The following is a 13,554-nucleotide window of genomic DNA, read 5'->3' as shown; positions in this document are numbered from 1 at the left end:
CTTTTGTGTTAGATTTTATGTTTTTAGTCATGATCACTGCTGCTAGTATTACTACATTCACTGTATGAAGCTAAAACACCCTGAAAACAGTAGAGCATACTGAGTGTGGTTTATTGTGTTTGCTTTGTTTGTGTCAGATGGCGAGTTCCAACATCAGATATGGAGAAGGAGTCAGCAGAGAGATTGGCATGGTAAACAGATCATAGTTTTACATACAAATGTGAAGCTGTCTCCACTAGTTAAAGGGTTAATATCACTTGGTTAACAGTCTTATGGTTTTAAATCTAATCCAGACCTGTACTCAAGTGTCTCCAAATGACATTCAGCACCTGCACCAAAAGTTACCTGAGGACTAAAAAGACTCCTAGTTCAGAGTAGGACATAAAAATGGTCTAAAGTTCTCATTCATCTGCTATAAAAAACAGCAGTCATGCTAACACCTATGGTCACAAAGTTCTTTAAGTAACTAGTGCTGTCACACATCAGAAACATCATCATACTTGACCTGGATGAGCATCAGTTGAACTCCACAGAGGATGTCCGCTTACAGCTGTCCACACTGCTCTCTGTAGAGGAACCAAACTGTTATCTGATGAATGATAATTAATCTGATTGAATGTTGTAAATATCTCACACAGTTTCCTTCAAGTAGTTCTGCTCAAAGTTTAGACTTGAGTGGAAGATGAAAATTTTTTTAATTGTAATCTAATGAAATTACTCAGCGAGGTTTGTGAGATAAAATGTTTCCCTCAACTCTTTGATTTGAGCTTTTTGAACATAAAACAGAAAGTTTGACTCATTATAGGTTATTGATCCTGATCCTGATCAGTATTCAGCGTCTTCTTGTTGTTGCTCTCCTGTTCTCCTGCAGGACCTGCAGAACTTAAGAGCCCGGAACGTCTGTCTGATGACTGACAAAAACTTGTCCTGTCTTCCACCAGTGCAGGCCGTCCTGGAGTCTCTGACTAAGAACGGAGTCAGGTACAAAATCTACGACAATGTCCGGGTGGAGCCCACTGACTCCAGGTGAGACACAGGAATCAGGTAAATGTACTTCTCTCTGATTGGCTGAATGGCTCCTGTTCATACATTGCTAAACAGATTCAGGATCCGATGAGTAATGCTGCAGGTTCTAATCCTGGTTATAGTTATTTGGTTATGTCTGTTCAATCCAATCCAAGCGGTGGATTTAAAAATGTGGATTGAAAATAACCGTGTGCTCTTGGGATCTTGTGGCTCACAAAATATTCTCAGATTCAAACAAATCTGGAGTGGTTACAGCACATACCTTTACTGCATGACAGTAAGTTTCCTGTTCATCTCCTCAGTTGCAGTAACAGTTCTTTGGATTTAATTTTGATGATAAACAACAGCAGGTTCCAAAAGAAAAACGAGTGTTGGTCTTTACGTATGGGGTGAATTTTCATTGTCATGCTGTTGAGACTCAGCTGTAAGTCTCTGTGAAGGTTGATGATAACTCTGGAATAGCTAACCTTGTCCTGAATGTCTCAAAACTTTCTGCGCTTAAACCTAAGACTGAGGTACTTGTGTTTAGCTCAGCTACAAACCGACATTCAACTGTTTGTAGTAACTTTTGGAACAATTATGCTGTTTCCCTAAATGTACAGTTGAAAAATGGATTTTTATTTTTATTGTTATTTTATAATCTGCTCTCTCTGGTGATATCCTTAATGTGACGATCAAAAAACCAATATATTCAGAATTAGATCTCTCCTGTCCCCTGAGACATTGATTCATACATTGTATCATTTAAGCTGAGTTACTGCAATTCACTGCTGTCAGCTTTATTAATATTAGTAGATTTAAAATTGTTATTGGTCTTGTGATGCGTAACATCACAATTTTTGGCCAGAAATATGCACAAAAGATGCTTTTAATAATTTAATGCAAAGCAATTTTATACTATGTAAATTTATACTATGTATGTACATTTTGACCACATCCTTGACAAAATGTTAAAATGGCATTGAAATCTCTCTCATCCTATGTCATGTACCACTAAATAGTTATTTTAGTTTTAGTTTTCCTGGGCAAAAGCAGTAAAATGTGTGTATGAGTCTTCTTACTGTTGGACAAATTCAGCTGCATGAAGACAAACCAAAGAGAAGACTTTTTTTAGGCTAATTTATTTCAAACACAAAATCAAAGTTTCTAATACAAACTTTAGTATCTTTCCCTTTACAATCCCATAACATAGTGAAAATAACATGATTCTTCACACAACAAAAACAACACAACAACAACCCAAACTGTTTGTCCAAATAACTGTCATGCAGTAAAGGTTTCCAACTGCACTTCATGTGGTATGTGCTGTAACCACTGAACAGGTGGTGAATAAATGTATATAATGTGGACTTTTCATTCATAATCTCTTAATATCGATTGACTTAATTCCTAAATGTTAAAATCATTTCAAATAACAAGAAAAAGATTAAAGATAAAATGCAAAACATATTAATGTTAAACAAAATTAATTTCTAGGTAACAACAAATGGTAAATGAGGAAAGTGGTGGTAAAATACAACGCTAAAGAATCTAATCACACATGCAAAACCTCAGATTAAACGTCCACTTTCAATTCAATCATTACACTGTGATGTTAAAATGTAAGGAACACAGGTAGTTACATATATTTGCTGATTTAATATAAAAATTTTAATGTGACGGTAGCCGAATAAAACTGCGCCACAGTTGATTTATCACAATGTCACGACAAATGCTTTTTACACCAACATGATATGAAGTATTGTTATGGAGAAAGGGCTATAAAATAAATCAGATTAAATAGATCAAACCAAAACAAGAACCTGAATATGTAATAGTGCATCATGTTTTATGCTCTGGAAACCTTTAATTGTAGAGGATGATAGTAGAGTGCCTATAGATTTAGCTTTTCTCTTCTCATTACTGTTTTAAAATTTTTGTTTTTCATCTTCAGTTTCAGTAGCTTCGATCACTTCTCCCGCAGTTTGCTCTGCTGTTTATGAGCTTTGCTCCCGATGGCCCTAAAGAAACCACATTCAAACAATTAACACTGAAGAAGGCCACAGTTTCTCTCAAAAGTAGTAAATTAATTTCTGGGTTTTGAACGTCTGGCCAGAGTCGAGAAACTATTTCAAGGCTCCTTAAGAAATTGTCACAGCATTTTTCTCTATTTTCTTATAACTGCAGACAAACCGGTTAGTTGATTCAAAGAAAACAGATTTATATAATGAATTAATATTTTGACAGCCTACATCTTAGTTACCTAAGTTGTTGTTAATTTTTGTTCCACTCCTCAAAGCACCTCTTGGCCACTTTCAGACTCTTCCAATCAGTCTTCTTGCAGTAAACCATGATGTAGTGCTCAGAAAACTTGCTTGGGATAAGAATGGACAACTGACAGGAAAGAGAAAATGATTTTACAAACCTCTGTACACACAAGCAACAAACAGCTGAATTTGTGTCATTGTTTTAGTTCTGACGTTTTCCTTGCAGGTGTCATCTATTTTTTCAGGATTCCACTTGTTGTAGAAATGCATATTTGTCATGGGGTCATTGTCTTTCATCCCATAGTCTATGGTACTGACCTATCAAAAAAAAAAGAGAGAGAGAAGGCTGTTTTTATGTTTTTGTTATGTTTAGGTTATTCCACAATGAAAGTTCCAAATAATATGAATAATATGATTCCTCAAAATATGAAGATAAGCAAATGAAGGTAAATGGACGAAGAACATACCAAAATCTCAAAGTCCTCTGGCTTTAGCATGCAGTTTTCAGCTAACTCTCTCTTCCAAGTTTCAATGGTTCTCTCATCCTAAGGGTTGGAGGAGGTGATCATTTGTTCACATTAAAACATTAAGTTTAAAGTTCATCTTTTTTTTTTTAGTGTTTGAAAGAGAGGAAAAAGGTGTTTTAATCATTTAAAAATTAAGGTTTAACAAAACTTTCTTCAGAGTGTATTGATCATACATGTTTTCTACCTTCAGGGACAAAGAGCTTTACTATCATAAGGCCCCAGACTAATGTTTTCCACTCATAGTGATGCTCCCTGCTGAAAAACACCAAATTTTGGTGCTCCACTTAAATCAACCTGCAATGCAACACATTCATATTTTTTTGTCATGGGGTCCTTGTCTTTCATCCTATAGTCTATGGTACTGACCTATCAAAATGAGAGAGAGAAGCCTGTTTTCATGTTTTTGTTATATTTAGGTTATTCCACAATGAAAGTAGGCGACATTTTCCAAATAATATGATTCCTCAAAATATGAAGAAAATCAAATGAAGGTAAATGGACTAAAACATACCAAACCTTCAAAGTCCTCTTGCTTTAGCGCGCTGTTTCCAGCTAACTGCCTCTTCCAAGTCTCAATGGTTTTCTCATCCTAAGGGTTGGAGGAGGTGATCATTTGTTCACATTAAAACGTTAAGTTCAAAGTTCATCTTTTTTTTTCTTTTAGTGTTTGACAGAGAGGAAAAAGATGTTTTTATCAACTAAAAATTAAGGTTTAACAAAACGTTCTTCAGAGTATATTGATCATACATGTTTTCTACCATCAGGGACAAAGAGCTTTACTATCATAAGCTACAGGCATTTCACCACAAGATGCTCAGTTGTTTTGTATTATGTGATGAATTTTGTGCTCTTAGCAACTATTAGTCATTAGCCAGCTAACTCACTATGGTTAATACATGTTGGTGGAAATAAAATGATCACTGCAAATCTGTAAGGCAAACACGTCCACTGTAGCAATAAGTTCAACTTTACCTGAGCTATCACCGCTCTACCTGCTATGTGTGCAGTGTCAGCACCGGGCACATTTTCACATCCATTATTCTCATTGTTCTCACCACTATCTCCCCAGATCTCTTTGATCACAAATGAAACTAAAACCATTGCACTCTGGAGCCCCGCTATTCACCTGTTCACACACGGCTGTGTCCATTGGGAACAACTGAAAGTTCAGTGTTCAAGGACACTTTGACATGTGGACAGGAGGAGTTGGGATTGGGACTTTTCTCTGATCCATATGAAATCCAGACAGAGTACTATATATTCAATACACATAATTAAATGAGTAACAAACCTTGCAGTGTTCATCCACACTTTTGCCCAGGAAATGGTAGATGTCTCGGGAAATGATCCTTTTTAGAATCTCCTTTGCCTCCTGCAGGTCCTTTGAGGAAGAGTGTAGTATATCTTCAAAGACTTTATCTACAGGACAAACATTGAAACAGTGAAAGACAGACAACAAACCATTGACAAAGTCAAAAAATCATTCACAAATGAATCTCTTAATCCAAGTTCAAGCAGGAAATCACCCATCACCCATCTCTTCTCTTCATCACTCATTTGAATTTACATTTACATTTGGTCATTTGGCAGATGCTTTTATTCAAAGCAACTTTAAAATGATAAACAAGGCAGCAAAAATCTAAGTTAAGTAGAAAACATTAAACGACAGATAGAATTATTTATTTTTTAAGATTTAAGTGCAAGGACATTTATATTTAGTCATTTGCCAGACACTTTTGTTGCAGACAAATTCTATTTTGAATATTGAGAATGAGGCTTCTGAGCAAGCAGAGTTTGGTCGCTCATTCCACCGTGAGATCATTGAGTGATGGGAGTACGTTAACAGTGTGGAGTGGACAGGAAGGATTGTAGATGTCAATGAGGGATCACTCTAAGGCTCCACCGGTCTATGTGCAAGAACATGGGTTCATCCATTTATCTTCCTTGAACATAAAACCATCTTACCATTGCTCTGTATTTTCTCTGCCCAGCTTGTTTTCAAGTTTCCCTACTAACTAGTGCCCAGCTGCTGATTACCTGGATCAGGTTCAGATTGTTCAGCGAATCGGAACTTGGAAGATGTTGCACAGGGGTTCCTGAGGAACAGGCTTGGGGTCCACTGGCATAGACAACCTGACAGTGTAATGCCTCCAGACATGGCTATTATGGGGGTATTTTATTGCTCTTCAAACACACAGTACTGTTAGACCTACTGTTAACCTACTGACCTGTCAGCTGGGTGTAGGCCTCCATGTCATTTATGGCTGTGGAGAGTGTGAATGTCCTCCCATTTGAGACTTTAACCTTGATGAATGGATCTGCCTTTAAGAAGGCATCTCTTATCCTGGTCAAACATGCCCAACATATATTTTTTAGGAACAATTTGCTGCACACTGTACAAAAATAAATAACTAGTGTGAATAAATTTCATGGAGCACCAGCATTGGATGAGCAGCTACTCACATGACCTGTATGATGATGTTCACTTTGTGCTGGTAGGCTCTTTTGTGAAGTGAGTACCTTGTGTAGAACATGTCATACAGATTGTACACCTCCTGTGGAGAGTATTGTATATGCTCAGCACAATCTAAATGGATAAATGCATTGCTCTTTGAAATCGGATGTAATAAAGCAGAGATAATACTATGAATACCTTGTCTCTACAGCAGATGTTCTTCTCCCCTTCCTCCTCTATAACACTGGCAAACATTATGAAGCGTTGGTGGTCAAAGGTGTTCTTGATCCCCAGGTGGTGGCAATCCCTGACGGTAGTAATAGTGCATGTGAGGGTAATTAGATTATTACATTTAAAGGTTTAAAGCAAACTGGAGGATGCTGCACTGTTAGGGAAATTGATTTAGTTCAAAGTGAATTATGGTACAGCCTCACCTGGCAAAGTAATCAAACTTGTCCACATCAATGCCAGTTTTTTTGTTTGCTACAATGTCGTAGAGGAAGGACTTGTTTATTTGTCGACCACCATCTGACAACTGTGGAAATGACGGCACAATACTGGCATCAGACATTAGCGGCTATATTTCACATAGTTCACACAAGCAGACTGGCCATCACCTGGTCGTCCTGAGCTGCAGTGTCGAGAGGTCCTCCAATCATCTGCTTGATGAAGACCAGGTCTTCTGGCAGCTTTAGGCCACATTCCTTCATCACTGGCTCCAGATTATTATTACTCACCAAGTAGTCAAACATCTTTATAGATGCTTCCTCATGCTGCAACATACAGAGACTTATTACTGTAAAATCTTGATATGAGAATGTGCATGGTCTTAACTTGAATTAGAAAGGCAGTAATAGACTGCTAAGGTAAAATGAGCTTATGGTGCTCACAGTCTGCTTCTCTCTGCTGCTGTGAACTGATAACACACACAGGTAGTTCTAGGATTATTCATTTTAAACTGTACAAACAGTATCAGTTGATTCCAGGCCTTTGCTAAAGCCAAATAATACCAGTATTGTATAGACTTGGATTTGACCCATGTCAAACTCTGTAATGAGACAGCTCATAGCTCATAGCTCAGCTGTGTAGTTTCAATAATAAACCTGTAATAATAATTACAGCTAATAATTTTCTTCACATAATAATAATTGACCTTAAGTGCCAGTAAACCTAGTTTTGATATGAAGAGGAAAATTGCTTGGTCATTTTACTAATGTTTCATGTTAAAACAAGGTCATCTAGTACAGGAATAACTATACCTGGATTGGACGTCTTTGAGCTTCTTGGCTCTTCAGGCCAAAAAGACCTGTGCTGTGTGTTCCTAATTCAGTAAAAATTTTTTCTTATTTTCTCGATTGATTAGGCTTTTTCTCTCCCAGCATAATGTCTTAACTAGACAAGCCAACATTAAAAGAGTGCAATTGATTTCATTCATTATCATGAATGAATGATGGAGCTGTTATATTTTACAGACAACAGACATGGTTTTCTTACCTTCCATGTAGTTCCTGGACGTGCCTTGGGGATGAACATTCCATCATACATGTGGGAAAAGGGCCCATGTCCTAGATATGGAGAAATAACTGTAACGTACCAATGTCTGTGTGATGTGTAAAGTTAGCTGTTTTTGATTTTTATGACGTTATGAGTTATCAATTTATGGATATTTATGGATTTATGGTCTGATTTTCATTTTCACTTTCATTAAATCCTAGCAGTTACTATTTAAACCTATTACATATAATAATGGACAGGACACTTACCTAGGTCATGGCAAAGACCAGCAATCTGCACACAAAGGATGTCGGTGGCAGTGATCTTGAGAATTTCCTCATTTTTCTTTCCTTTGAGATTCTCATTGTACTCTTTACTCAGAGCTTTTAAAAGCTGTCCTGCTAAGTGCGCCACCCTGTAACACGACACACAGCACACATAAACCTAGTCCACATTTACTGCAGCCCATTAGAAAAAAAAGTAAAGGTTGGATAAAATATGTGCAATTTGTGACCTTGTGATTTGTGGACAACTGCTCTACTATCTGAACTCATTTGTATTGGAGCACAATCATGTTGTCAACATGAAAATAAATTAACATGAAAACCAGAATACTGTCAATAGGGTAAAGAGGTTAAGAGTAAAACCAATCACAATCATTGTACAAAACACTGGACATAGTTGATAAAACAATTTTTAATGTCCTAACACCAAAATAAACCACTGGTGAACTGAGCAACATACTCAGGTACAGCAGCTTATGACAGAAAAATTGTGAGAGCTGTGAAGAACTAAAACCAACAGTTAGTGACATCAACTACAACCATCACTGATGATATCACAATCCACCATCTGAAGAAAGCAGAAATACAGAGACCATACCTACAAGTTGGAAACCCTGCAAGAAGAATCAAAGTCAAAAAAGTCCAGAGATGATCAGCAGGGACAAAGTTTAGTGGACTGATGAGACCAAGATGAACATTTTCCAATGTGATAGAACATTAACTTAAATAAACTGGTTCTGCCCTATGAGGAAAAAAGCAGTGTTTGGAAGTAAAACATCCAAAGCTATTCAGTAGAGCCCCAACCCAGAATCATGCATAATATAGCATTTTACGGTATATAGATGTACCTAGATGTAAATACCAAAAAACAGCTGAAATTCTGAACTTTTATCTCATATTTATCTTTTGATCTGAAATCGAGTGAACAGCAGAAATGTGAAGGCCTCATCAATCCAATACTTTGAGTGCCCTGCAGTTGTGCGTATCTTAAAGGATGTTGACATACCCAATGGAGTGTTCAAAGCGGTTGTGGGATGCTCCAGGGTAGACAAAGTAGGCCCCTCCAAGCTGCTTGATGTATCTCAGTCTCTGGAATTGAGGAGTGTCAATGATTTTGACCAGAAGCTGGTGTAACTCCACATGCCCATGAATGGGATCATTAAACACCTGGACAAAGACAACAGATCAAAGGATTAAACACATGCAATCCAATTACACAACAACAGTGTTGACTCCAGTTCTTTAGATAGCCTTTCTTCATTTCATACCACATTCTTCCCAATTTTTTCCACCTCCCACAGAGACTGACTGCAGTTTCAGTTTAAGGTGGTGCAAACACAACCCTAAACCCAACATTAACATTTCACATTCAGTACAAATGTTCTTTTATTATCAGCAGCAACAAAAATGGTCAAGCAAATAAATCAGTTTTTTAAATAAATTAATAGAAAAAATAAATTTTAAAAGTTTCTGATGAAGAAACACTTATAAAGGCTAATTGAGTATTCGTTTTACCCTTTTGCCATTTTAAAAAAAGTAGATGCAAACTTTTGCACATGACTGTATGTGTAGGTGCATATTTAACTACCTTTACTTTTTTTTCTGACGTTTGCTCCGACATACTGTGAGTCCTTTCACACGGTCACCAAATTGCCTAGACAAATTAAGAAACAAAGGATAACAGAAATATAAAATTGAGTAAAATTGATGTGAGCTGTTATTGTTATGTTTCTCTATTGCTTCCACTTTTTAAGAATTTGCCTATACGTTTCAGGGATTATTATAAATTGTAGACATCATAACACGTTTTGTCATGAAGACACTTACTTTATGCCCAAATTCTTCAGATAAGCAGTTGTGAGTCCTCTGGGAAAAAGGGCAGTACAATATTTTATTATGACCTCGATACCGTTGATATTTATTGATAACATAATCAACAATTCACATCCAAAATAATCTCTGGGAACTTTATGTAGTAGAGTCATGACCATATAGAATTATAGAAACCCAGATTTAAAAAAAAAGCCAAATAATAGCATAAGAAGCATCATTTAAAAAACAAATTATACATTTATGTAAAAAGCCAATATATAACACAAATTTGAAGTCTCTAATTGCTGTCTGATTTTTCACATGCAAAATTTTGTGCTACTAAAGCTTTGTTTCATCGTGCAAACTTACTTTTATCTGCAGTGCTGCTCTGTATGTTGCAGGTAACCAGGAAGTCCTCCCTTGTTAATACCTGTGTGTTGACTGTTTTTAAAAACCCTCTCATGCCCCACCCATAGTTACATTACATGCAACATCATCATAATTATCAGTCCTCTTTTTCCTTACGTACAATCACTCGCCCTTTTTTTTAGGTAAACCTGTACAATGGCCAGTGTGAGAGAGTGTCTGGAAGCAAATGAGTGTCTCAGAAGACAGAGCTTGGGGGGGGGGCAGTGTAGAAAATATTAGAAAACTATGTCCACATCATTTGACAAAGTCAACATAAGTCACAGAAAAAACCTAGTCAATAAAGCAGTAAATCCAGAAATGAACCAATTCAATTCAATTCAATTCAACTTTATTTATATAGCGCCAATTCACAACAAAGTCATCTCAGGGCACTTTACAGAATAAAGTCAAGATTATAAAGATATATAAAGAGAACCCAACAATTCCCCCTGGAGCAAGCCATAGGCAACAGTGGAGAGGAAAAACTCCCTTTAACGGAAGAAACCTCCAGCAGAACCAGGCTCAGGGTGAGCAGCCATCTGCCTCGACTGGTTGGGGTGAGTGGAAAGGGGAGAGAGAAAAGAACAGAGCAACAAAAAGCAACAACAAAACATCGGGCAGATTGGTAGGACCAGTAGCTGCATGCTGGAAGACACACAGCTTCAAAGCCGGGGGACACCTGCAGAAAGGGACAGAGAGAAGGGGACAGAGGAGGACAAAGACAACTACGGGAGAGAATACACAGAGTTAATGACATACAGTGGTGACAATTGCTGGATGAGAGGAGAGGAGAGATGGTCAAAAGGAGGAAAGGAGCTCAGTGCATTGGGGGGTGGGTCCCCCAGCAGTCTAAGCCTATGGCAGCATAACTATAACTATGCTTTATTAAAAAGGAAGGTTTTAAGCCTAGACTTAAAAGTAGAGAGGGTGTCTGCTTCCCGAATCTGAACTGGGAGCTGGTTCCACAAGAGAGGAGCTTGATAGCTAAAGGCTCTACCTCCCATTCTACTTTTGGAAATTCTGGGAACCACAAGTAGGCCTGCATTCTGAGAGCGAACTGGTCTACTGGGATGATATGGTGCTATGAGGTCTTCTAAATATGATGGAGCCTGACCATTCAGAGCTTTATATGTAAGAAGCAGGGTTTTAAATTCTATTCTACTTTTAATTGGAAGCCAATGGAGAGAAGCTAGTGAAGGTGAAATATGATCTCTCTTGCTAATTCCAGTCAGCACTCTTGCTGCAGCATTTTGGATTAATTGCAGGCTCTTTAGGGAGTTACTGGGGCATCCTGAAAGTAGGGAATTACAGTAGTCCAACCTAGAGGTAACACATGCATGGACCAGTTTTTCGGCATCACTTTGAGACAGGATGCTCCTAATTTTGGCAATGTTCTGTAGGTGGAAGAAGGCTGTTCTAGAGATTTGTTTTATATGTGAGTTAAAGGACAGATCCTGATCAAACATAATTCCAAGGTTCCTTGCAGTAGTACTGGAGGCCAGGCTTATGCCATCTAGTGTAACAATATGGTTGGACATCATATCTCTGAGATTTTTGGGCCCAAATACTATGACTTCTGTTTTGTCTGAGTTTAAAAGTAAAAAATTGTGGAACATCCAGGCCTTGATGTCTTGTAGGCATGCTTGAAGCTTTATTAACTGATTATTTTCATCTGGTTCCATAGATAAATATAGCTGGGTATCATCAGCATAACAGTGGAAATTTATGGAGTGTTTTCTAATAATGTTGCCTAAAGGAGACATATATAAAGTAAAAAGTATTGGTCCTAACACAGAGGCTTGTGGAACTCCATAGCTAACCTTCGTGTGCATGAAGGATTCATCATTAACATGAACAAATTGAAATCTATCAGATAGATAAGATTTAAACCAACCTAGTGCAGTTCCTGTAATTCCAATTTCATGTTCCAGTCTCTGTAATAAAATGTTATGATCAATGGTATCAAATGTAGCACTAAGATCTAACAGAACAAGTATAGAGATGAGTCCAGTATCTGAGGCCATGAGAAGATCGTTGGTGACTTTTACCAGTGCTGTTTCTGTACTATGATGAACTCTAAATCCTGACTGAAAGTCTTCATACAAATTATTCCTATGAAGGTGATCACATAATTGTTTTGCGACTACTTTTTCAATTATTTTAGAAATAAAGGGGAGATTAGATATTGGTCTGTAATTGGCTAAAACACCTGGGTCAAGACAGGGTTTTTTAAGTAATGGTTTAATTACAGCTACCTTATAGGCCTGTGGTACATAGCCTGTTTCTAAAGATAGATTTATGATATCTAATATGAATGTATCTATTAAGGGTAAAGCTTCCTTGAGCAGCTTAGTTGGAATAGGGTCTAGCAGACAGGTTGTTGGTTTAGATGAGGTAATAATTGAAGTTAGCTCAGAGAGATCTATGGGTAAAAAGCAGTCTAACAGGGAGTGGGGCCTTATCGATGACTCTAGCACTGTTGAACATGAACCAAGAAGGCATAATTTTAAAAAGATTGCTTGGATGCGAGAAATCTGAGGATACTTTCTATTTATGCTATGAGAGCTGAACAATTTTTCAAGGGAAGGCAACAGACTATTAACTATTTATTTCCTAAGCTGTGTTTATGACCCTCTGGATGGGTTCCTTCTCCCAACATATATGCAATAAGCCAATATGCAAGACCAGCAGTCCTTGAGCCAAATGTTTTTTCTTAGGAACCAGGTTATTGGGAAGGTTAAAATGGTTTATTTGGGGGTAGGTAGCGCGGGTAGAAATGGGGGAAAGTGGATCGCTGACGGAGAACGATGTCCGGGGAAGGAGAGCCTGGTCCGAAGAGACCGGGGGCAAGGGGGGAGCGATGGAGGGGCGAGTCATGGGAGGAGGAGGACTGGTAACCGTGGGATTAGGTGCCGTGAAGACGAGGAGTCGAAGGGGATTGCTGGACGTAGAAGGGCGGCCGGAGGTTCTGTGGGTGAGGAGACACAATGAGCAAGTTAGTAATCCTATGTTGGTTGGTTTTAAAGAGCCTAGAGTACTCGAGTACCATGGAGGTTTTTTGAGACGATCTGGCGCCTTGTAGTGTGAAGGAGATCGGTATATGAGCTGCTGTCATTAGGGCGAATGATTGCACGCAGGTGTGGCTGCTGCTGCAGTCCAGGTGCACTAGGGGGAAACAAAAAAACGAACACACAAAACAGACAGAGAGAGAGAGAGAGAAGGAGGGGAGTAGAGGATGGGAGAGTGGGTGCTGTGACAGAAAGAGCAGAAAGAAAGCTTTTTTTAAAAAATAGATTTAAGTG

General features: G+C 38.0%; 2 protein-coding genes across 3 annotated transcripts in view; one reads left to right on the top strand and one right to left on the bottom strand.

Annotated features, from left to right (window-relative positions):
• The window catches only part of adhfe1 (alcohol dehydrogenase iron containing 1), a 54,408-nt gene that overhangs the window by 3,719 nt on the left and 37,135 nt on the right, over positions 1-13,554 (top strand). The window contains 2 exon segments of the mRNA XM_067473899.1: positions 138-191; positions 872-1,026. Coding sequence (XP_067330000.1) covers positions 138-191; positions 872-1,026 — 209 coding nt within the window.
• LOC137098083 (deoxynucleoside triphosphate triphosphohydrolase SAMHD1-like) lies at positions 2,199-10,302 on the bottom strand. Of its 2 annotated transcripts, none has more exons than XM_067473898.1 (17): positions 10,214-10,302; positions 9,860-9,898; positions 9,627-9,686; positions 9,039-9,199; positions 8,018-8,163; positions 7,749-7,819; positions 6,872-7,027; positions 6,689-6,789; positions 6,453-6,561; positions 6,263-6,354; positions 6,028-6,143; positions 5,091-5,218; positions 4,311-4,388; positions 3,740-3,817; positions 3,486-3,590; positions 3,269-3,399; positions 2,199-3,026 (listed from the first exon to the last, which is right to left on the bottom strand). In XM_067473898.1, the coding sequence occupies exons 3-16, from the start codon at positions 9,651-9,653 to the stop codon at positions 3,280-3,282; spliced, it is 1,488 nt and encodes a 495-aa protein (XP_067329999.1). In that variant the 5' UTR covers positions 9,654-9,686; positions 9,860-9,898; positions 10,214-10,302; the 3' UTR covers positions 2,199-3,026; positions 3,269-3,279. The 2 variants fall into 2 exon arrangements, with proteins under 2 accessions (XP_067329999.1, XP_067329998.1); XM_067473897.1 differs by having other exon boundaries at positions 9,621-9,686; positions 10,214-10,301.

This window comes from Channa argus, chromosome 14, assembly GCF_033026475.1.
Source record: "Channa argus isolate prfri chromosome 14, Channa argus male v1.0, whole genome shotgun sequence".
NCBI classification, from domain to species: Eukaryota; Metazoa; Chordata; class Actinopteri; order Anabantiformes; family Channidae; genus Channa; species Channa argus.
This window is presented reverse-complemented; position numbering and strand designations above follow the sequence as displayed.

What these genes read in the sequence shown, in the direction of transcription:
- LOC137098083 (XM_067473897.1), bottom strand. Translation starts at nt 9,653, where the DNA reads ATGTCGGAGCAAACGTCAGAAAAAAAAGTAAAG. An exon ending in CGCTTTGAACACTCCATTGG is followed by an intron (nt 8,164 to 9,038) that starts GTATGTCAACAT and finishes GTCGTGTTACAG; the next exon opens with GGTGGCGCACTTAGCAGGAC. An exon ending in GTGTGGATGAACACTGCAAG is followed by an intron (nt 4,389 to 5,090) that starts GTTTGTTACTCA and finishes TCCAACCCTTAG; the next exon opens with GATGAGAAAACCATTGAGAC.